The 24090-nt window shown below is 36.5% G+C and overlaps 1 protein-coding gene across 1 annotated transcript; it reads right to left on the bottom strand.

Annotated features, from left to right (window-relative positions):
• Positions 1-126: 126 nt before the first annotated feature.
• TUBE1 (tubulin epsilon 1) lies at positions 127-20782 on the bottom strand. The gene is made up of 12 exons (XM_060114698.1): positions 20676-20782; positions 20508-20581; positions 19827-19879; positions 17298-17355; positions 13316-13431; positions 10776-10897; positions 7540-7727; positions 7147-7322; positions 6183-6323; positions 2779-2919; positions 1965-2139; positions 127-1653 (listed from the first exon to the last, which is right to left on the bottom strand). Exons 1-12 carry the CDS (start codon positions 20698-20700, stop codon positions 1495-1497), a joined length of 1428 nt encoding a protein of 475 aa, XP_059970681.1. The 5' UTR covers positions 20701-20782; the 3' UTR covers positions 127-1494.
• Positions 20783-24090: the final 3308 nt, after the last annotated feature.

The following is a 24090-nucleotide window of genomic DNA, read 5'->3' as shown; positions in this document are numbered from 1 at the left end:
GGGCTCTTAAAATGTGTAATTATGTAATACAAAGATATTTGGTTCCATCTACATATCCCATAATGAAAAGTTATACAATTTACAAGAGAACATTTTATTCTATAAATAATCTGAAATGATCTGTTGAAGCTATATAAAAAGCATATTAAAGTTTTAAAACTGTACTTTGACAATACAGCCTAGGCTCCAATCACATAATCATTATAGGGTGAGCAAGATTTTCTAGATTAAATCTTAACTAGGAATAAGACTAAGCTGTAAATATATTTATTATTTCCATTGCCCTATCCTGAATATCAGTTTACTTTCTTTTGGAAGGAAAAAATGGAACTTCTTTGGCCACTGTTGACAACCGTAATCTAGATTTTTATACCAAACACTGTAAAAAACTTAATTTCCAAGATAAAGACCAAGAGCAGTATCCTTACTCTGAAAAGGAAAGAAATTTAAAAAATAACATTAAAGAAAGCACATAACAGATTTTTCTGGCTTGAAAATAAACTGTTGCTCAAAATTACTTCCTTAAATGATAAATCACCTATGAATTTTAAATATAAATTGTGATTAAAGATAAATTAATGTTGAAGACTAAAACTGGAGATTTATAGTAACTGGAACACTTTCACTAGACTGTCATTTACTGCAAAGTTTCAAAGAAAATATCAAGCTTAGTAATGTTCTGTTTGCTTGTATAAATAGTGACAAGTGGGCCTTCCCTGGCAGTTCAGTGGTTAAGACTCCACGCTTCCAATGCAAGGCGTGCAGGTCTGATCCCTGGTTGGGGAACTAAGATCCCACATGCAACATAGCATGGCCAAAAAAAAAAAAAAAGAGACAAGCAAAACTGATAAGTAGCATAGTTTAAAAACATGGACATTTACTGTTACAAAATTAACTGATTTGATAAAAAAACCATTATATTTAAAAATAATTTAATACAAGTTAAAATAATTGTAAATTGTGATTCTTTTGAGTGCAAACAAGTGGTTACCCAAAGAAGAGATAAAACCTCAAGTCGTAATAAAATCTGTTCCTGAAGTTAGTGGGTTTTACACAGAAATACTCATCCTGTGTTCTTCTACTCCCGTATTTGCTTTTAAAGAGTTAGGAGAATTTAAACAGAATGTGAAGACATAAATTCTAAAATCTATCTGTACAAGACTTTTATTGAAGACATGATTATCTCTGTATAAATGCCTAAATATGAGACTATAAATAAAATAAAATGTTGAAGAACTCTGTTCTCTCAATTTTAGAAAACATGACTTTTTGGAAGACCTATGTTTAAAGTCAAGGCACTAGGACTTGGCTAATTTCACACAGTGGGATCATCAACAAATTGTGATTAAATGGAAACTACTCTGAAGACAAAAACTTCCCAATATGAAAAACACAAATCAGGCTTTCTGAATCACAAAAATTCTAAAATAGAAAGGTAAGGGGACAAAAAAATGTGAAATTAAGAAAAAAAATTGTATCTTTGGGGTTTCTTTTTCACACAGCTACTCTTAGTCTAGGTAAATCTTCTGCAGGCATGCTTTTTGTGGCATCCAGTTGGTTATATTCCTGTATGAGCGCTGATAAAGATGACATGGCTTCTGTGAAACAGCTTTCCTCCATCCCTTCAATTTGTAGATAGTGATGAAGATGAGCCTATAAATGAAAAAACTGAATGATGTTGACCATTTTCAGGAAATTTAATACAGACAACTATCCTATAATGTAAATATTCTTATTAAAATGATAGTTCACACTCAGCTTTACAAGAGAAATGAGAACCTAAATCCTATAAACCCGTGAGATTTCTCATTTAGAGTCTGAGTAAGCCTCTCCTCTCCAGTTATAATCAATACACAGATATAGCAGGCGGGATCACACCTGATTTGTGTTACTTTAATTCTTGAGCATACATCTTAAATAGCCAAAATAAACACATATAGTTAAAAAGGTGTACTGATGATTACCCTTTTTCTGTAGAGCCTCGTGAATCTCTCTCTCAGTTCTATGAAGGTAGGCTTCACGCATGTGTTGTTTGCTAAAGCTAATAATGAATGGGAATGGCCCACAGGAGGTACTGAACACAGGCTGGTCTTCCAGCCTTCTTGATTCCAGGAGACAAACCGTAGAGAAGGTTTTAATCTGAGATGCAAAAACTCAAAGGTAAGAATTAAGGTACTAAAATATCTGCCATATTATGGCAGCCCACATTAGTTAAACTAGGACACTACTAATGGTACCATTCTAAGTGCTTAGTATATAATGTAAGTTACCTATTTTTTAATACTAGCAGTATTATGGTACAGTCTGACAGTGAACTAAGGGACATTAAATTGGCCGTAATGGTGATTCAAGAAGCTAGAAACACATTCCTTAACATTAGAAATCTGGGGATGAAAAGAAATGAAGGTATTATAATTTTCCTTACTTTGTAATTCAATAGAGCAGTTTTCCTAAAAAATAAGACTGTCAAATAGTAAAACAAACTTAGAAGCAGTGTAGTGGTAGTAGCGGTGGTAATAAAAACAATAACAAAAGCTAAATTTCCTGAACATTTTCAGAAAATAACATCTCATCATTTAATGTGCATAACATAATTAACATAAATAACAACTTTGTACTATTATTATTCTTATTCTACATTTGAGGAAAATAGGCTCAGAGAGGCTAAGTAGCTTGCTCAAAGTCACACTTCAATTAAGTTCACAGTGCTACTTAACTACATGCTACACTGTTACAAACAGTACACATAACATTATCTTGAAAAATATAAAATTGAACCTTTCAATATTTCTGCGAAGATCAGAAATCTGTACATTTCCTCTAACCATGAGGGCGCAGGCGAGGTAGAGACTATGTTTGGGGTCAGCTCGAATTAGCTGGTGATCTTTACTGAAGGCATCTGAAAACATCTGATCCAACCTAAAACAATGAGACAGTCACTGTTTATACAAAATACTGTACTACATCTTTCTTCTATGTGTAACTATAAAATGAAAAGACAGTCATCTACAGGTAAATAAACTTCACACACAAATATATTCTGAATCTCAGCTATCATTTCCTCAAAGCAATCTGGATAAATATGAGGAGAGGAAATCATGCAATATATTTTTTTTAGGGGGAATAAAAAGCTTCTGCAATATATTGGTGATTTCAGGTAGCTACAAAATATTGACTACATCATTAGTGAGCTCTATGTAGTAATAATTTCTGAAAATTGTGTCATTTTTACTTAGTTCAGTATGCTTATCTACTTCGTAGTATCAGAACTATCAAAACTAATTAAAAACCTACTACATTAAGATTACTTTGTCTCTAAAATGTATCATAAATTAGTTAGGAATAATGAGGAAGCTATCAAAGGACAATGTTAGGCTCTCCAAAAAAGACACTACTCTATACTACTATTCCTGAAAAGGGAGGCTTTTAAGTGAATGAAGTCTTTTAACTTCATTCTTTTATCATTCCTCTAAAGAGAGGAAGATAAAAGTGACCGATGAAGTTTATATCTAATAATATGCAAGCTCCTAGGCCTTTAATATGACCCCAGTCTGGTTCTTAAATCCCACTGAACTCAATACAAATATGATTAGGTTCCTTAGATAACTCTAGCCAGAACTCTGTGTGCTGAATTTGCAGAATGTCTAGGAAGAGCCACAGAAATTACACTATGCTGCCTATTCATTCAGTAGATATTTACTAAATGCCTATTATGTGCCAGACACTATTCTAGGTGCAAGAGACCCAGCAGTGAACAACAACAAAAATTTCCTACTCTAATGGAGCTTACATTCTATCCTGATTCTTCTACAGTAAGAAGGATAGAGGACTCTCTTAGTGGATGGTGAGCTTTGGGGGATTCATGAATCCTCCACTGTGCTCAAAATTTTGGTGTGTATGTGCTTTTGGGCATTTTTATGAAGTCAAGGAAACCCAGAAAAGGTTAAGAACCACTATACAACAAGTAGGCACACTCATTCTTTTGTCAAAAAAATATAAAAACTAGCAAGGAGCTATTTATAGTTATTGGGATATTTCTCTTTACATTAAAAACAGGAATTTAATATACACACTCTAATATGTGCTTTATCATTTTCATTGATAAAAATGGACTAGATGATGTTTATTAATATGAAGCACATCCAAAAACCATTCTCAGTTGTTTGTAAACTACTAATAAGAAATTGTAGTCTTAAAACTATGCCTTTTAATAGTACAATTTAAAAACAATTTATTGGGCCTCCCTGGTGGCGCAGTGGTTGAGAGTCCGCCTGCCGATGCAGGGGATACGGGTTCGTGCCCCGATCTGGGAGGATCCCATATGCCGCGGAGCAGCTGGGCCCGTGAGCCATGGCCGCTGGGCCTGTGCGTCCGGAGCCTGTGCTCCGCAACGGGAGAGGCCACGACAGTGAGAGGCCCGCGTACCGCAAAAAGAAAAAAAAATAAAATAAAATAAAAAATAAAAACAATTTATTATTTGCTCAAGGATAAACGTGTCCATATGTGGATACGGCAGCCTTTGAAATACCTATAGTACAGTAGAAGCAAAAAGAAAAAAAAAAAAGGAAAAACCCCACAAAACTAGAAAGAACACTGTGATAAGTTCCTTAAGAGTCTAACATTCTTAAGGTTCCTTACAGATTTTCCACTAACACATTTTAATTAAACCTGCAACAAGCTATAAATATATAAATAAAAATTTTAAATGTTGACACTGTATTATTTTTATCAAAATATACCAAGCACAGGACTTCCCTGGCGGCACCATGCTTAAGACTCCACGCTTCCAATGCAGGGGGCCTGGGTTCAATCCCTGCTCGGGGAACTAAATGCCATATGCATGCTGCAACTAAGAGTTCGCATGCCACAATTAAGGAGCTGGTAAGCTGCAACTAAGGAGCCCACCTGCCACAACTAAGACCTGGCACAACCAAAAAAAAAAAATGTATAGACACACACAGCCGGCACAACCAAAAAGAAAAAAAAATGTGTATACACACACACACACCTGGCACAACCAAAAAGAAAAAAAAATGTGTACACACACACACACACACCAAGCAGGATTATGCTGAACTTAATTAGAAATCACACGTCTTTATTTTTTTAAGGAGTAACTTTAAATGTCTGGATAATCACTACTGTACAATAAATAGTTTAGCACCAATTTACATTCTATGTGTCCACATTAAAGGTGCACCTTTTACTAAATATACTCATTTTTAATATGCTGGGCTGATAATAAAAGCAAACATTTAATGATTGATTCCCATGTTCAATAAACTATGCAAGTCGCTTAACTTGTTAAGCTCATCAGCATCCCACAAAGAGACCACACCTATTAGTTGGCATAGTCAGTTATCTGTTATTTGCTCAAATAAAAGTTAATCAGTATTACTGTGACATTCCCACAGTATAGAATTATGTTGCTAAAATTTAAACTATTAAAAAGATCTGTAATCTAGTTTTTACTTTATCATTTACATAATTTCCTCTAGCAGAGTTTGACAAGACCTTTTCCCTCAGTCAACTGTGAATGTCATTGTGACCTTTTCAAGCTCATCATCACTGTATATGCTGAGTATGTTTCAGCTACATTTTTGTTAAGTAAATTGATGTAAGTTTTATGCTTAAAAATGACACAGTTATAAAACAAGGTGTTCTGGAAGTGATACATAATAGCTATAATAGAGCAATATCTGTAAACCCTCTATGGTGCTAGACTGTGGTAAGAGCTTTAAAAGATACTCTTATTTAATATACCAACAAGCTTATGAGTTAGGTACTCTCTCATTTTTAAAGACGAGAAAAACTAAAAGTTCGTCACCTGCCCAAGGTTCTGTAGCTAGTAAATGATAGAATTAGCATTCATATTTAAGTACATCAGACTTCAAAGCCTTTAAATCTTTTTCAGTAAAAATTAATTTTCATAAGCTTAAAAATTTAGTTATTAGATTTAATTTCAAATAGTTTAATATTGACATTTTTAAACAATGACTTCTAAACAAGGAAGCATTCACTTAATGGAAAAATGGCTGTCATCACCTGTATTTTATATAATTCTCACAAAGAAAATGGTATGAAGAAATAACTAGTTATTATAAACTTTTCTCTTAAAAATGTGTTTGTTTTTAAAGTAACTTGAGCCCTCAAGTAACTGGAATAAAGTTACTACATCTTACCTTCGAGAAGGAATGTTAACATCTGCCAGTGTATACAGAGGTGTTAGGCTTGACACAAGATAATGCAGTTGAGGAAAAGGAACTAAATTCATGCTGATTTCATTAAGGTCCATATTAAGGGATCCTTCAAACCTTGCAGAGCTAAAAAATTAACATTAAAGCATGAAAAATATTTAACTTAATGTAGCTTGATTTAGTCAGCAGGCACTTTCCTACATCCTTTCGTATGCTGTACTTCAGTAGAGAATATATGCTCTTTTTTTTCTGTATTAATGAAATTTAGTATCATGAACATCGTGTATAAAGATAATTAAAATATAACATAACATCTACAGCAATTCTTATTTCAGGATTATCTGAAGTGTAACCACTCTACTACAGTTGCTAATTACCTACATAAAAATCTTACTTAAAACAGACTTTAGACTGAATTAAAAACATACAGTTCGTTATTTAATTATTCTATAAACCTTACTAAATTCCCCCGAGATTTGCTTACATGCTCTACAATTTGGAATATAATAATGCCAAAGCAATTTTTTAGATCAAAGTCGAAGAAATATTTTGGACCAGCTAATAAAGAGGCATAGACTAGCTGGTTTAAAAGGTTAAGACATTTCGCAGCAAAACAAAAACAAAAAACAAAAAAAAACAAGTTTGTTTTTGTCTAACCAAGTGTTTCTCAAGTGTATCTCCTTCAAAACCCTTTACCATTTAACATCTGTTAATATTCCATGGAACGTACCTGGGGAAAATAAAATGCTGCTCTGGAGTCAGAGAAAATATAATTCTGGTCTATCACTCCAAGATCTGAAAACACTAGACAAACTAAAATTTTTATTTTAAATAGAGTTTTTAAAAAAGCGTCTACAACTGAGAATAACTAAAAAATGCTACTGCAAAACATTATCAAAAGCAAGTGAAATTTTTAAACTGCCCTTAAGTACACTGTCAACAGGATTACCTTGTTAGGTTGAGCAGCAAATTTGCCACAACATTGTTCATTGCATCAAATGGTTTCTCCTGCCGCTTTTTAAAAGCTCCAGCACTTGAAGTAACCAGGCTCTTTGGCTTTATAGCTGTACCCAACTTTCCAGAATTCACCATGAAGTCAATTTTGCTAATGATGTCAAATAAAGACTTTTAAGGGAAAAATATTGGGAGAGAAGCTATTAAGAAGAGAGGACATAGATGACATTCTACCAGGAAGAAAAAGACAAAAAAAAGCAATTTAAACTTATTATTTCTCTTAGATGGGAAGGCTGAAAAGTGAAGAGACTGTTTCACGTACACATAAGCATAACACAGGATTGAATGTATACATAATATGTCCATAAATTACAATGCCATTTCTTACTTGGTTGTCAATGGGCAACACACAGTCTGCATGCTCGTTAAGTTCCTTCATTGCCAAGATGCTATTATAAGGTGAGGTTATGACATCATCTTCACCAGAAGGATAAACTGAAGTCACGAATCTGTATACTTCTGGGAATTCATCCTCAAGCACCTTTAAAAGAAATGTGCCAAGTCCAGATCCTGTTCCTGAAGATTAAGATTTCAAGAAGAAAACAGCATAAATGGTTCAGAATATAATGGAATTCTGTGTTTTTGTGGTAAAAACCTATGTATTAAAGACATACAATTTTCAACTTATTCCTGTGATTATATATTAACTAATTAATTTCAGATAAAGAAATGAAGATAATATAGGTAGTGAGACTTAAAGTCATGAATTCAACCTCTGGGTCTGACTGTGATGATGAGAGGCCTTTCTATATTTTACACTTTTTTACATTTAAGTTATATCTCTATGATGTCAAAAGAACTGACCGAAGAGTAAAATATGCAACCAAGACAGTATTTAGTCTACACTTGATGTTAAGCAACTTAAGAAAACACAAACTATCTTGACATCTTTAGTACAGCACCTATACAATCTTAATGATGAACACTATCATGACATTAAGCAACTTAAACGCTGAGTTAAAATTTAAAGTTAAGCATGACCAACTTGAATTTACAAAACTTTCAAAGAGGAAACTTTTTTACTATCTATCTAAAAGCAGAAACTCTAAGAATTTCATTAAGGTAATTTTCTGACACACAGAGTTACATATATATAAATTCAGATATTTTTAAGAACTAAAAGAGAGAAAACTGGAATCCTTTACCCTGGTGCTTTTCAAACTATGGCTTGTGAACCATCAGTGGGCTATGAAACTAATTTATAAGGTTAGGACCAGTATTTTCTTTTCTTAAATGAAACGCAGAAATATTAGTATGTCACATATAGTGTGGGTAAATAATCTTTTGTTTTAGTTTGTGTATGTTTATGTGTGTGTGTGTGTGTGTTGGTTTGTAATGTAAAACGTATTTCTTGCTGTCCTGATGAGAAAAAGTTTATAAGCCAATAATGCTCTAACCCCATTTGGATAAATATTAAAAGGCTATGATGTTAAAAATATTAGATGAAAGCAAGGGAGATTTTTTGGGTTAATCTTTAATGAGGACTTTCTAAGCATTATAAAAAACCAGAGCCATTATAGAAGATAGTTTTGATTCCATTAAAAATAAACAAAACTCCCCTCTCTCTATATATATATGTATATATAAAAACAAAAAGGCAAACTAAGAAAAAATCTTCAAACATGATGGAGAACTAATTTCTTTAATAAAGAGGGTCACAAATCAACAACAAAAAAATATGAATAATGCAATGGAAAAATGAGCAAAGGATATAAATTGTAACTCAAAATAAATCAAATGGCAAATAGATGTAAAGATGCTCAACCTTTTCTCTAATTAAAAAATGCAAATTAAAACAAATAATTTTGAACATATTGTATTAGACAGATTTTGTCTCATAATACTCAGTGTTGGTGACAGTGTGGGGAAATAAACTCTTATAAATTGCTGCTAATCATACGGATTGATGCAATAATGTAGGAAGGTTATTTAGTAATATCAACCAAAACTTAAAATGTACATATTCTTTGGTTCCACTTTCCTTTCTAGGAATATTGCCTACAGCTATTGTGGCACAAATGAACAAAGATGCAGGTACAAGATGTTCGCTGGGGATTTTATGTAGTAGCTAAAAACCATAAATAACTTGACATCCATCAATGAGGAACTGACTTTAAAAATTATTACATATTCTCACAAGTGGACAGAGCTGATGAAAGATGTTCAGGAAAGATTTAAAGTGAAAACATTACAGGGTAGTATATATTTCCTGATCTTGTTTATGTAAAAACACACACAATGGGCACAGGAAATATCTGGAAGGACAGACACTGGCAAACTTGATTATCTGTGAGGAGAGAGATTAGGGATTAGATGTGGGAAAAGACTTCACTTTTAGCCTTCAATATTTTTTAAAGTATTTTTGCCATTTTCAGTGAATTATGAATAAAGTACAGTCTACTGAGATTCTGAGTAATAGAGGGATATAAAAAATGCACCATAATGAACTATAAATCAAATTTTTTTTTGAAAACTTACTCAAAATCTGCAGGTTAATTATACCAGTATAAAGAAAATTAGTTTCTTTTTTTTCTTTTTTTTTTTTTTTTAAGCGGTACACGGGCCTCTCACTGTTGTGGTCTCTCCCGTTGCAGAGCACAGGCTCCGGATGCGCAGGCTCAGCGGCCATGGCTCACGGGCCCAGCCGCTCTGCGGCATGTGGGATCTTCCCGGACCGGGGCACGAACCCGCGTCCCCTGCATTGGCAGGCAGACTCTCGTCCCCTGCATTGGCAGGCAGACTCTCAACCACTGCGCCACCAGGGAAGCCCTGAAAATTAGTTTCTTAATTTAATGATTATGATGGTCTTCTAAAGGCATGGTTACATATAAGAAAGTCAACTGTACATAACCTGCTGAATATAAAAATCTTAATCTCAGCTTGGAGGAAAAAAGCATGGCAAAGTTTTCTTTTAAAATAGGCTAATTCTCTTTTGAAATTATCCAATTATGATCTGTTTCTACTTCATGGTTCAGGGGAGCAAAATACTTCACTTGCAAGGCACAGGCTTCCCTGGTAAAGAAGGCAATGTAGATCATTTATTCTAGGTCAAGGTGATTAATTACCATGTAAGGAATGATTTAAGGGAGTTGCCTAAGAGGATTTCTTTTACTTATTTCTCTTATTGGACACAAGAAAGGATTGAAGGTGGTTAAAGAAAGGGTACTGATATTCTTTTGCAAACGTAATTATGAATATGCCAGAAATATTTAGTTCTAGTCAGCATATGAAACTGCACAAGCAAGCTCTTAGGAGAAAGGCAGCATTCCCAAAAAGCTTATATTGAAATCTACCTTCTACTAAAGATAAAAGAAAAATTTTTTTCAGATTCAGTTCTACTGACTCTTTAAAAGGGTTTAAATTTTTAAAAAATGGCCATAGTGACACAATTTGACAAAAATTTAAGATAAAAAGCTATTATGTACATACATTCATAAACATACTATTAATTCTTAATAGCTCTATATTTATTAAGCAAAGGTCTGAAAACAAGACTTATGTTGGCAAAATGAATTCTCACTTGCATTTTCACATTGTTATAGACAAATGAATAAATAACTTTACCTCCTCCCATGGAATGTATTATAAAAAAACACTGCAAACAATCACAGTGCTCTGCTGACTTCCTGAGTTTCTCTAAAATCTGTTCCTGATAAAGACTGCCAAACACTTTGTGACCCACAGCCCTGGAAAAAAGAATATAGATTAAAAAAAAAATCCTTGCATTTATTATTTCAAGATTTTATTATTTCTGAACTAAGTGAAAAGACTATAGATAAGCTTGAAAAAGTATTTTTACTGTAGTAAGTAAATTCTATTCCTGTTTAACATCAATAAATCATATTATGATATCTCAAGGATAAAGATAATTTAACAAATATATATACCTATAATCCTCAAATATCCTGATAAAATAGTTCATTATCAATGGATATTAAACTATGGTTTTTAAAATTTATCTGCTCTTAAGGTATAATTACAACAAAACAAGTTTTCAGTTAGTTTTTTCTCATCTTCATTGAAAGTAAACTGATTGCACTGTCTTTTATGTATTAAAAAGCAGAATGTGGTCAACTAGAAAGACATAAAAATAAAAAAATTTAAACTGACCTACTTTGGTTTAAAACATGAAAAAAATATTGGTCATATCATGTTATTACTAGATGAAATGCCACACAGTAGAAAACTGATATTCATGAGGCTCTGCAAGCCTTTCTGGTTGTCCAAATTTGCAAGTATTATTATGATGAACTGAAATGTAAGAACGATTTCCACACAACATGTAGTCAGGTGTAACTCAAAAGCTACAGAATAAGTTATACGACAATTAGAGAAAGCTGGTTGGATGGTTAGGTGGACTCACTCATTTAGTGACTGGTTGTCCCCAAATAAGTCTCCCAGAACACAAGACTCAAATCCATGCTTTAGTAAAATTACACAATATTACACATTATAAACCTGAGGGACTAACTACAAATAATTTAAACAACAAATATTAGATTGGCAAACAAGAACCTACTTACTTTTTCAAAAACAGCAAAACCAGTGTCAATGTAAATTTTAAAATGATCACTGTTGGAGCTTTTTTCCCATTAAGGAGAAGAGGCCATTATATATTTAAGGGCCAAATATAGCCTCAGACTGACCTTGAATGCTGGGACACTGGTCTGGCTTGCATTTCTATCAATTCTATTATATCTGACTGATGGGAAAACTTTGACAGAGTCGAATACTATAGGTAAGAGAACAGTTTATAAAAATACTTACAACTTTTAAATTGATACAGCCACTATGGAGAACAGTATGGAGGTTCCTTAAAAAACTAAGAATAGAACTACCATATGACCCAGCAATCCCACTACTGGGCATATACCCTGAGAAAACCATCATTCAAAAAGTCTCATGTACCACAATGTTCACTGCAGCACTATTTACAATAGCCAGGACATGGAAGCAACCTAAGTGTCCATCAACAGATGAATGGATAAAGAAGATGTGGCACATATACAATGGAATATTACTCAGCCATAAAAAGAAACAAAATTGAGTTATCTGTAGTGAGGTGGATGGACTGAGAGTTTGTCATACAGAGTGAAGTAAGTCAGAAAGAGAAAAACAAATACCGTATGCTAACACATATATATGGAATCAAAAAAAAAAAAAAGGTTCTGAGGAACCTAGGGGCAGGACAGGAATAAAGACGCAGACATAGAGGATGGACTTGAGGACACGGGGAGGGGGAAGGGTAATCTGGGACAAAGTGAGAGAGTGGCATGGACATACATACACTACCAAATGTAAAACAGCTAGCTAGTGGGAAGCAGCCGCATAGCACAGGGAGATCAGCTCGGTGCTTTGTGACCACCTAGAGGGGTGGGATAGGGAGGATGGGAGGGAGATGCAAGAGGGAGGAGATATGGGATATATGTATAACTGATTCACTCTGTTATACAGCAGAAACTAACACAACAATGTAAAGCAATTATACTCCAATAAAGATGTTAAAAAGAAAAAGGTAAGGGTTTTCACATACAAATTAGTATGCTAGCCACATTGTTCCGTGCCTCAATACTTCTGATTTTTAAAATGTTAGAAAATTTCCATACAGATATGTTACATTTTATAAGAGTTGCATGATTTTCCATTGTATGGATATACTATAATTGATTTAAACAAGCCCCTGTTGAGTATTATCTCATGTTAAAAACAATGTTTCAGTGAACAATCTTTCATTTGTATCTTTATGGACAAGTGAAGAGTTCTATAGAATATATAAATGTGGAACTACATATCAAAAAAAAATACAACTTTTGTCTCTAGTTAGCAGTTATGCAAGAATCAAATTACAACAAGAAATTTAGTACATCAATTTTTCATGATTCATCTTTTTCTTTAAAAAAAAAGAGAAACAACTAGGATACAGATGGCTTCCAAGCATTGTGAACACCATCATCTATCAAGGAAAAGATGATGGGCTGAAAGGCCTAGAGTTAGGTATGGCAAGTTATATCTTGCTTTCATGTCAGGAGGACCTATCAGAATAAAGGAAAGATTGCTCATTTTTTTCAGATGACATTTAATTTTTACATCCAGCATATTCTCACCAATTATTCCCTGAGCCAGAAATATCAGTGATGAGCTGCTTACTATCAAATACATCTCTCAGGGGTCCCTGAAGAAGTTCATTTACTACCCCTTCCTCCATGTCAATCAAGACAGCCTGAGAAAGACAAATAAAATGTAATTAACATATTTTTCTTCAGTCACTCTGTAAATAAAAAGAATTTTTGAGCTAGAAGTTGCATTGTTCTTTTTATAGTTTAAGTTTGATCAAATCTTTGACTCTCTTTGTGCAGTCTGTTATAAAAATTAAAAAGTAATTTCACTCTGCTCCAAAGGTGGAATCCAATGAAAAGATGGATTCTAAATTCTTACCCTAAGAATAAGAAGGAAAAAAAGGAACTGAATAATTCTGATTTTCTAACAATTCTTTTATTTATGTGCTTATGTGACTATTAATTTCTTGAGAACAAGGTCTCAGAAGTTTAGAAGGCAACCTTAACCAGAAACAATTCTCAGTAAATGTAGGGTTCATTAATGTATTTGGTCACTAGGAATAACCATGCTGCTCTTTATGAATAATCACAGCCGAAAACTGTCCGAATCAAATCAGTAAACTATTATTACGTGCAAAGCCAAGGCACTGGATAGATGTCAAAGATGACAACAGGGTCCCTTCCCCTAAGTAACTCGCAATCTAAATTCACAAACTCACTAAATATCACGAACTTTATTGACATGGGAGATAACCTCTATTACTAAAAAGAAAATGAGAAAATAAAACATAAAATTAGCGATGGAAAGAAAAATAGAAAAGACTGGATGGAAATACAGCAAAATGTAAGCAGAGATAGCTTGGCAAGTAGAATTATATACCCTCTGTCCCCACTGTGTTGTACTTTACTTTCTATATTTTCTACACTGAGGAAGAAGAATGAAAGAGTAAAATAGAGTTAAATAAATAAAAAAGCAAAGCTGAAAAAAGTAATCTGAAATGATGTTAGGGTACCCTTTAACCTAAGCCTTTGATTCAGTGTCACAGAGAAAGTGCTTGATTTATGGGCTTTTTCAGTGCTGGTGAGCATGTAACATTAAGCACTTACTACATGCCACTGTACATGTATCACCCCATTTAATCCTCACAACCCTATGCATAGGTACTGTAATTACTCCCAGTTTACACATGAGGAAACTGAGGCCTAGAAAAGTTAAATAACTTGGCTGTGATCACCCAGCTAGGAAGTGGTAGAGCTGATTCAAACCTGGCTAGCCGGGCTGCAGAATCTTCACTCTTAACCACCGAACTCTATGCTCTATTATCTTACCAAAGGGAGACAGTCAAGTTTGACACTTCCCGAGTACTGACTACAGTGGAGTCACAATTTATGCCCATTTAAATTCTGTGAATTCAATTATTTGTGTAATTAAGTATGCTACTGTAAGCTGGCAATTAAAATATTATTACACAGTACTTTAGAAATATATTTCTAATTGTATGATAGTATACCACTTTTTTTTAAACATCTTTATTGGAGTATAATTGCTTTACAATGGTGTGTTAGTTTCTGCTTTATAACAAAGTGAATCAGCTATACATATACATATATCCCCATATCCCCTCCCTCTTGCATCTCCCTCCCTCCTACCCTCCCTATCCCATCCCTCTAGATGGTGACAAAGCACAGAGCTGATCTCCTTGTGCTATGCGGCTGCTTCCCACTAGCTATCTATTTTACGTTTGATAGTGTATAAATGTCCATGCCACTCTCTCACTTCGTCCCAGCTTACCCTTCGCCCTCCCCGTGTCCTCAAGTCCATCCTCTAGTAGGTCTGCATCTTTATTCCCGTCCTGCCCCTAGGTTCTTCATGACCTTTTTTTTTTTTTTTTTTAGATTCCATATATATGTGTTAGCATACGGTATTTGTTTTTCTCTTTCTGACTTACTTCACTCTGTATGACAGACTCTAGGTCCATCCACCTCACTACAAATAAACTCAATTTCGTTTCTTTTTATGGCTGAGTAATATCACATGTTATATCATCATATTACAGTGGTATATTAGAAAGACTGTAAAATTCTGTTTTATAAATGTGCTCCTTTAAATACAGCATCAATATACATACACAGGACTATACAGGGTCATTTCTTGGCAATTTTAGGGATTTTCAAGGATATTTTTGATAATATGCAATTTTTATCTTAAATGCTGACTTTAACACCTAATTCACCACGTAAGAGGGATTTCACTGTTGTGTAAGATTACAAAAAAGAACAAAATTAGCTTCTACTGTCCTTGTTCCAAAACAGATTTATTGAGATGGTCTGTGGAAGCTTAAACATTTAAGCCATGCTTTCAATTACTTTGCAATCAGGCAAAGGAAGGGGAATATAGAGTACAAACGGACATTGAAGCCCCTCCTGAAGCCAGTTTTGAGAGAATCATGACTGTCATAGTCACTTAGCGTTAAACCCTGACAGTCTGTAACTCTTTCAATCTTTCCTTAGTCACATAAGACCTCTGATTTGTTTTTCCATAGGAAATTAATTGCAATTACAAGGAATTATTCTGGATTCCTCACTTAGCCATCCAAGATCTGGAGTCACAACTTCCAAGATTCGATGTTTATTATTTTCTTCCAGAGCTACCTGGTGATAGCTTTTAGGCCCTTGAGCTTCCCCTTAATTGTAATACAGGATTTTCAAAATTCTGAGTGTTTGCCTGTTAACACAGTGGAGGAACCCAGCCACCAAATTCTTTTGAAGCCTAGACTCTTCAGTGATCAGAGCCACATGATACCAAGGCTACTAAGAAGAAATGGAAGAACACCTTCTAGGAAAAAAGCCAAAGGCTATAGAAACATGCTGATTTATTCTCTTCCAGCAGTGTTTCCTCCATTTCCCAACTTGCTCACTGGTAGGGTGGTGGGAAAGAGCTCAAATTGGGAGTGGTCTAGGAAATGTCAATGTTTCTTTATCTCTGAGTAAGATTTGGATTGGGATGTTAGCACTCTCCAAAGCATGAACTATACCTAATGTTGATCAATTATCCTAACAGACTACAAGCACATAGTCTCTGCCCTAAATTTGTTTCCCAAGGACACTGGAGATCACAGATACAAGGAGATGGTTCCCAGGTACTACAACACTACTGCTCTCTACTCTTTCAGCCACTACTCCAGGTCTGATCCTTATCATCTCAATTACTTCCACAGCACCAAAACTGCCTTTCTTTTCTGTCACAGTCAAACATTACTGATCAACAGTTGGAAAAAGCAGTTTGTTGCAGAGACACAATCAAAGACGAGAAGTGTTAACTGCAATGAGATTAAGACTAAATATGGGCTATGACTAGAAGTATTTTTGTTCAGGAAGTCTTACATGGTTATGTTATGTATTCACTAGAATGTGGTTGAATCTATGCTTTGTACTGGGAATAGTAACTCTGGTGCAAATAAACCTTTCATCATTTTTATGTGAAAATTAACCTTCCTTAGAATGTATTTTAGACTTAGAGTTAAGAAAGCTTTTGTTATCATTTATCTAGACATATATTTCCCCTAAAACATTTAGAAATAATGCCAAATATGCAGTATTTTCACTTTTTTTTTTTTTTTTCTTTTTTTGCGGTATGCGGGCCTCTCACTGTTGTGGCCTCTCCCGTTGCGGAGCACAGGCTCCGGATGCGCAGGCCCAGCGGCCATGGCTCACGGGCCCAGCCGCTCCGCGGCATATGGGATCCTCCCAGATCGGGGCACGAACCCGCATCCCCTGCATCGGTAGGCGGACTCTCAACCACTGCGCCACCAGGGAGGCCCAGTATTTTCACTTTAAGCACAAAATTTTCCCCCTAAAGTTTCATGGAGACACAAATGTCTGCTTAATTATATTTATATTAAATGTGGCTTAGCAAATACCTTTTTTTATTTTGAGAAGTTAAACTAAAATTGTATTCTTTTGATAGTTACAGAAGTAGAGTTATTTTAAAAACACATGCAATATAAGAAGCCAAGTGTATAAGACTTACTCGTGCTTTTAAAGAACAAATCTTCCCCTTGGAAATACTGCCACCATCTCCAACCACTCTGAAAGATAAAAGATGAGAAAAGGTCGTAAGATCTTCCACGCTAATAGTGCTATCAGGTAATAAAGTTAACCTCCATTCACATAGTAAAGCTACTTATAGGCCAAGTGAGGCAGATACAAAAGGCAACAAAGGAGCCATTCGTAATCTCCTCCCAATAGGCTGAAACAGTGAGGTACTTATTTCCCTGGCTTTCTTTGTAGTTTGGGCTGGTCATGTAATCCAGTTCTGGGTAATGAAATAAAAAGGAGATATTCTGGGAAGCTTTCTGATAAAAAGGACCAGATGCAGTTGGTCCTTTTTCCTACCTTGAACACGAATCTGGATGGGATTCCTGGCAGTGGAGGCTGTCATTTTATGGTTATGAAGTAAAAAATCCATGAGGACAAAAAACCAACACATGGAACAATATGACAGTATCTTGGTCTTTAGGGCATGTCTGTAAACACAGATTTCTTTGTACGTGACATAACTGGATATATCTATTGTTTAAGCCACCATTAGTGAGGTTTTCTGTTGTAGCCAGACACACATCAACTAACAAACCAGTTATATACAGTTGAGTATCTAAGGCTGTTCCTAGAATTTCAGGTTGAAGATAAGTCACCAAAGTAACTAAATCTATGACTACAAACAGTGTACAAGTCAATATAGTTTACAAGACAGAATATATGAAGGGAAGCTGAATTGAGCATAGACAATGCTATAGGTCGGGGGCTGATAATCTATAATCCTCAGGCCAAGTCTGACCAGCTACTTGTGAAAACAAGTTTTATTGGAACAAAGCCACACTCATTTATTTATGTACTATCTATACCTGCATTCACACTACAATGGTGGACTCAAGGAGATGTGATATGGACTTTATGGTCTGCAAAACCTGAAATATCTACCATCTGGTCCTTTACAGGAAAGGTTTGCCAACCCCTGGTATAGGTAAATTCCTATCATGCTATTAAAAAGGTATGATATTTCCTCAAATAAAGAAGTATATACAAAGGTGTGGTCTTATTTTTGAAAAAGAATTTTTGTACTAACTTGTGGAATAGATGCTGCATGTGTTGATACTACGTTGGAAAGAAGAGCAAGATGCCAAGGCTCTTCTCCTCAAACTTGATACTGGAGAAATAAGTATGCTCTCAGGTTAAATTATAAAACGAACCGAGTAGATGAGAATAGAGTTACGTAAAGTCACCTGATTAAGAGAGAATGGCTTCCACGCTGAGTCTCAACTATGTAATATTCAATGAAAGGAGTATTACAGAGGGAATGGAAGTACAGATTTAGTTAGAATGCTACCTACAAGGAAGTATTACAAAGGCAAATTTGAGTCTCTTAATAGTATGTAGGGGAGAAGATGTTCTAGTTTATAAACAAGAGGTAATCTAGTCTATGTGACAGATATCTCCATATTAATAAAGATAAATAACACCAGTCATTAAGGTAATACACCTAACTTACCTTGGTCTGATTCCATGGTCACTAAGTATCCTTTTATTACTTACCTTTCCTGATAGATTTCCCACAGAAGAGAATGTGCTTTTGAAAGAAAATGAGTGCCTAGTCTTTTTGAGTTATAGCTCCTACTGTCCATGACTACATTGACTTTCTGCTTTGTAATTTCCCATCTGAGTTTGGTTCATCTGCCTGTACTAGAGAGCACTGGACCCATTCTCAAGATGTCATTGAAGTTTCTGAGTTTGCAAGCCTGAGGGTCAGACTCTGAAATTCACTAAGGAAGTCGGGCCTAATTAGCCTTCCCAGGGTGATAACTGCCTCAAACACCCAACCAACTAATTCAAACTAGAACTGAAATCTTTATTAGATTAAAACTGGATATAAAGTATGTATTTTTCAGTTCAAGCCCAGCAGGTTTAGTTTTATTAAGCATTTTGAAAAGGCATGAACTTCATGATTTAACATTAAAAGCTTAGAAACACACCCTGAATGTCAAATTACTCTTTCAGGTAAAAGATATATACTTACATATACCCTTTATTAAATAAACAAAACTAATCTGACAACAACTGCTTTGCTCCTTTTTAGCACATTCTATTTGTAGAGCAAATACTCCTGACCACAAGTAATATCACAGAAATGTAAACAATATATTTTTCTTTCAAAAGTTAGCCATTATTGAATGCACTAACAAGACATTCTCAGGGAAATATTCAGCATTCCTTTTAGTGAAACTTTATTTCAAGGTCAAGTTAAAATTAAGCACACTGAAGTTTCTTTTTATTCCTTCATATGGCTTTAAAAGGAAACCTGTTGTCCTGCTCTGCCTAATGACATGAGAATATTAATGACAAGAGAATGACAATATGCTTTCAATAATGAGAAAAACAAACAAAAAAGCCAAACAACTTCTTTACAGTTATCAACTGCTTTTACTGTCCTCTGAAGAATTTTCTCCCAAACTGCTGACATGAAAATAATTAAGCTATGTGACAGACTTTAACCCCATCTTACCTGGTATCCACATTTCTAAAGAAGCTGCTTATTGCCTCATCATAAATCGCTTTCTAAAAAAAAAAAAATTTATTAGCGCTTGATTACATTTTGCCTCTTTCCCAAACGAAGTCCTTTTAATTTAATAATCCCACAATACTTTAAAGGCCGGCATACGGCTACAATAAGAAAAAGCAAACAATCATAAAATGCTTCTACTGATTCTTCCAATCTAGAGAAGAGCAAATACCGCGAGATCTATGGATTAAGTGCAGCTGAAGGTACTGAGAAAAGGCGTCCCCACAGGACTGTAGAGCAGGTGCATCAAGTGAGAGCTTTCCCTGCATTCTTGGTGATCATTTAAAAAGCTGACTGGTTAAATTAAGGAATATAATGCCACACATGGTACCTATTTTACAAAGTACTTTCACATATGCTATCTCATTGCTCCTCACAAGAACCCTGATAAAGATGCAACCCTGAGAATTAAGGAACCTTAAGACTAAGGTCTCCGGCGAGTGTTCGTTCGGACTCTTGTGTCTAACGCCAACAGAAGTTTAAAAACCAGTTTGCCCTTTACCGAGAAGATCCCATACAACTTATATCGGCCAGATAAAAGCTCCCAGAGTATTAATTCTTATTTTTTGGAAGAGCCTCGGGGACAGGCGGGCATGGGGGTCTCCCGCGCGGCGGGGACGGTACCTGGTTGACCGCAGCGTGCTCCCTCAGCGCCAGGTCCCAGAAGCAGCAGCCAATCTGGTTTCCGCACTGGCCGACTGCGCCCAGGAAGGTAAGAGAATAGACATTAGGCGGCAACAGGACCACTCGCCTCGGCGGCGACCGGGTCCCCACCCTCCCGGGGCGACTTACCCTGTATGACCACCGACTGGGTCATGCTGCAGCGCGGCCGCCCCGGGCTCCATCCAGGAGGCCGCGCCGGCCTGCGTATTTCCGGCCCACCAACGGTTCTCTCCGAGGCGGCGGGGCGGCCGTAAGTAACGCTGCTGCCGCAAGTCGCTGCCGTAGCTCCTCTCTGCTCTAGCTTCAGGCTAAGATTTTACGTCCGAAGGCCGCGCAAGTGCGCTTGCGTCTCACCGTTACCATAGCGACTGGTCCTCCCGACTGCAGATCTTCGCTGCCCTGTAAACATCTGAGCAACTGCAGCTCCGGAGGCCGGGGCCACTGGCGGGAAACTAGGCTTTGGCGTGGGATTTAAAAACGTGTGTCTTTAAAGCTGTTCATGATGTATCAGAGGTTCAGTCTTCGTTTACAGTCTCAATACCTGGGGCGGCGGGTCAAATTCCGTTCATTCCGATTCCTCCGGACGCTGCGTCAATCTATTCAACAAGACCTTTGTTCTAATAGAAAACAGTGTCGATGAGCACAAAGAAACCCCAGACAAATAGAAGTGTCAGGGTACAACCGAAACTAGGTGGTTATACAGATTGACAAAAATGGCGCTCCCAACATTAACTTCTAGGCCCTCTGCAGGATTCAAAAGAAATTAAGATATAGATCCAGCTTCAGAAGGCTTACAATCTGATTGAAGAAGATACACACGAAATACTCAAAAAATTGTGACGACTTTGTGGCGCTAAGTGTAATAGGATTCAATGGATGAGAATGTGGACAAGTAAATAGAAGTCTGATGGAAGAGATGAAATTAAAACTAGGCATTTTATTTATGTACAGTGTTCAGGTGGGACAAAGAAGGAAGAGATGGAAAAATCAGGTATTCCTGAAAACGACCAAGTCCTAAAATTTTCAAACATTGAAAAATACTGTAAACTCTTATTGATTAATTTAGACCAGATTTCAATTAAAAACTCAAGCACTTCTTTTGTAAAATTAATTAATTAATTAATTTTTTTTTTTTTGCGGTATGTGGGCCTCTCACTGTTGTGGCCTCTCCCGTTGCCGGAGCACAGGCTCCGGACGCGCAGGCTCAGCGGCCATGGCTCACGGGCCCAGCCTCACCGCGGCATGTGGGATGTTCCCGGACCGGGGCACGAACCCGTGTCCCCTGCATCGGCAGGCAGACTCTTAACCACTGCGCCACCAGGGAAGCCCCAAATTAATATTTTCCACAAAAATTCTGAGGAACTACAAAATACTAGGAAGCCTCCCCCCACCAAAAAAAGTTAAAATTACATGTGCAACTAATGTGTGGTAATAGGAATTGTAATATTTGATTGTTTGGAACACCTTATTCCCTTACCAATACAAATAATAATTGTAACTATGTCTCTGATATCTGGTAAGTTTGAAGTTGCAATGAGTGGTTTATGAGGCTGAGGATTTCCCACATTTCCATTTAGATATTTTTCACCTTATTACTCACATATCTTATGATTAATAGGTAACTTTTAGTCAAGAATTTTTTGCATTTGCTGGATTTTACTCTTAACTGCTTATTAGTGAGCATGGAGTCAGTGTTAGCGGTGTAGTCAGGTTCCCCTAACACTTCACTTAGGTCTTAACATTAAAGTCCTAAAGTCTGGGGCTTCTAAAATTTGCAAAGCTTGGTCCAGTTTGTGAGTAGATCTGTATCTGTGAGCTATGGTGTCAGCTCATCTGGTATTCTGGCCTCTGCAGAGCTCTACCCTTCATGCAGTGGTTAGGTCCTAGTCATGACTCCCTACAGGTCATACATGGGAACAGAATTAAATTAAGAAAGGTCTAACAAGTCTCATTAAAAACTTCAGTCCAGGGCCTCCCTGGTGGCGCAGTGGTTGAGAGTCCGCCTGCCGATGCAGGGGATACGGGTTCGTGCCCCGATCTGGGAGGATCCCATATGCCGCGGAGCGGCTGGGCCCGTGAGCCATGGCCGCTGGGCCTGCGCGTCCGGAGCCTGTGCTCCGCAACGGGGGGGGGCCACAACAGTGAGAGGCCCGCATACCGCAAAAAGAAAAAAAAAAAAAAAAAAAACTTCAGTCTGGGGAGAATCAGACTGAGAGGAAATTCTGCTTGAGAGTCAAGGTAGAACCTTACCTACCAGCCACTTTAGGACTTCAGTAGAAGCAGAAAAAACATTTTAGAGTTTATACTTTCCAGGAGTCCACCTTGAAGTCATATATCTGAACATTTCCTAAAGTTGAATGCACTCCTAATTAGATGGACTGAAACCTCATTTAAAATATTCAACAAACTTGCAGAAGAACAAGCAGAACGCAGGCCACCCAGAAGGCTCCACACAGCTCTCGTGGAATTCTCTCTGATACACCTCCTCTGATAAAAACACAATGAAAAAGAAAATATGATTTACCTTTCAAACTCTAGCTGTGAGTGGAAGAGCAGATTTCAGATAAGTAGGAAAGAAGTCAAGGAGAATTTACCCACAGAATAGCAGAGTATGGTAGATTGGAGTATTGTTCTGAATTCATTACTCTCTCCCTTTGCACATGACTGTGCAGTACCTCCTGGAATAGGGGGGTAGGCAGAGTATATACGTCTTTGTCCTATTGGTCAGGCGGCTTGCTTTGGCCAGTGGAATGATATCAGGTATCAAAGGTTTTAGGTGTGCTTGCATGCTTTTGCCTCTTGGTCTTTGCTATTTTTCGTAAGAAAAACTACCTCAGGTGGCTGCTGTTTCCAAAATGATGAAGACATGTGGATCAGATCTGAATCTGCATCTCAGTTGAAATGTGGAGTACTGCTAATCCTAGCCAAACCCGGGAGAGGCAAGTGGGGACCAGCTGAACAGCAGGCTCTCCACAGTCTTAACAAGAAAAAGGTTTTTGGCTAAAGCTGTGAGATTTGGGGGTGCAATAGTATTGGAGCAATAGCTGTCTAACACACCAAGCAAATAGGTTGGGCAAAATTTTATATGTTAAATGTGAGCAAGAGAAAAACATCGTTGAAAATTATGCAGACTACTCCTGTAAAAGGAAGGAAGGATGGAAGGAAAATAGCATGTAAAAGATGAATGAAGTACATGACCTGTAAAAACTTAACCTAAGGGAAATCATCTGTCACATGATTTGGCAGATTAGCAGGCTTTCACCCCTAAAACTCATCTATGCTCTGCCCACCCCATCCTGCCCCCTAGCAGTATCCTCTGCAAATGGTGTCCTCTGGTGTTGTGAAGTTTATAAATTGAGTGGCCTTATCCATGGTAGCTGATCTTTTCCTCTACTTTTCAGGACTTGAAAGGTTACCAAAGACTTGAGGGAATGCTTCTTGTCTCTCTGATCAGCTATGCCATTTTTTCCCCTAGTCTTCTCTCAATATCTTCAGGCAAATCAGAGATCCCTGGGGCTCAGGGGATCCCAAGTGGAGAAGTCAG

The sequence above is a fragment of the Mesoplodon densirostris genome, chromosome 12 (genome assembly GCF_025265405.1).
Source record: "Mesoplodon densirostris isolate mMesDen1 chromosome 12, mMesDen1 primary haplotype, whole genome shotgun sequence".
Classification (NCBI taxonomy): Eukaryota; Metazoa; Chordata; class Mammalia; order Artiodactyla; family Ziphiidae; genus Mesoplodon; species Mesoplodon densirostris.
This window is presented reverse-complemented; position numbering and strand designations above follow the sequence as displayed.

What these genes read in the sequence shown, in the direction of transcription:
- TUBE1 (XM_060114698.1), bottom strand. Translation starts at nt 20,700, where the DNA reads ATGACCCAGTCGGTGGTCATACAGG. An exon ending in GTTAACATTCCTTCTCGAAG is followed by an intron (nt 2,920 to 6,182) that starts GTAAGATGTAGT and finishes TCATTGTTTTAG; the next exon opens with GTTGGATCAGATGTTTTCAG. An exon ending in CTTCGCAGAAATATTGAAAG is followed by an intron (nt 2,140 to 2,778) that starts GTTCAATTTTAT and finishes TTTGCATCTCAG; the next exon opens with ATTAAAACCTTCTCTACGGT.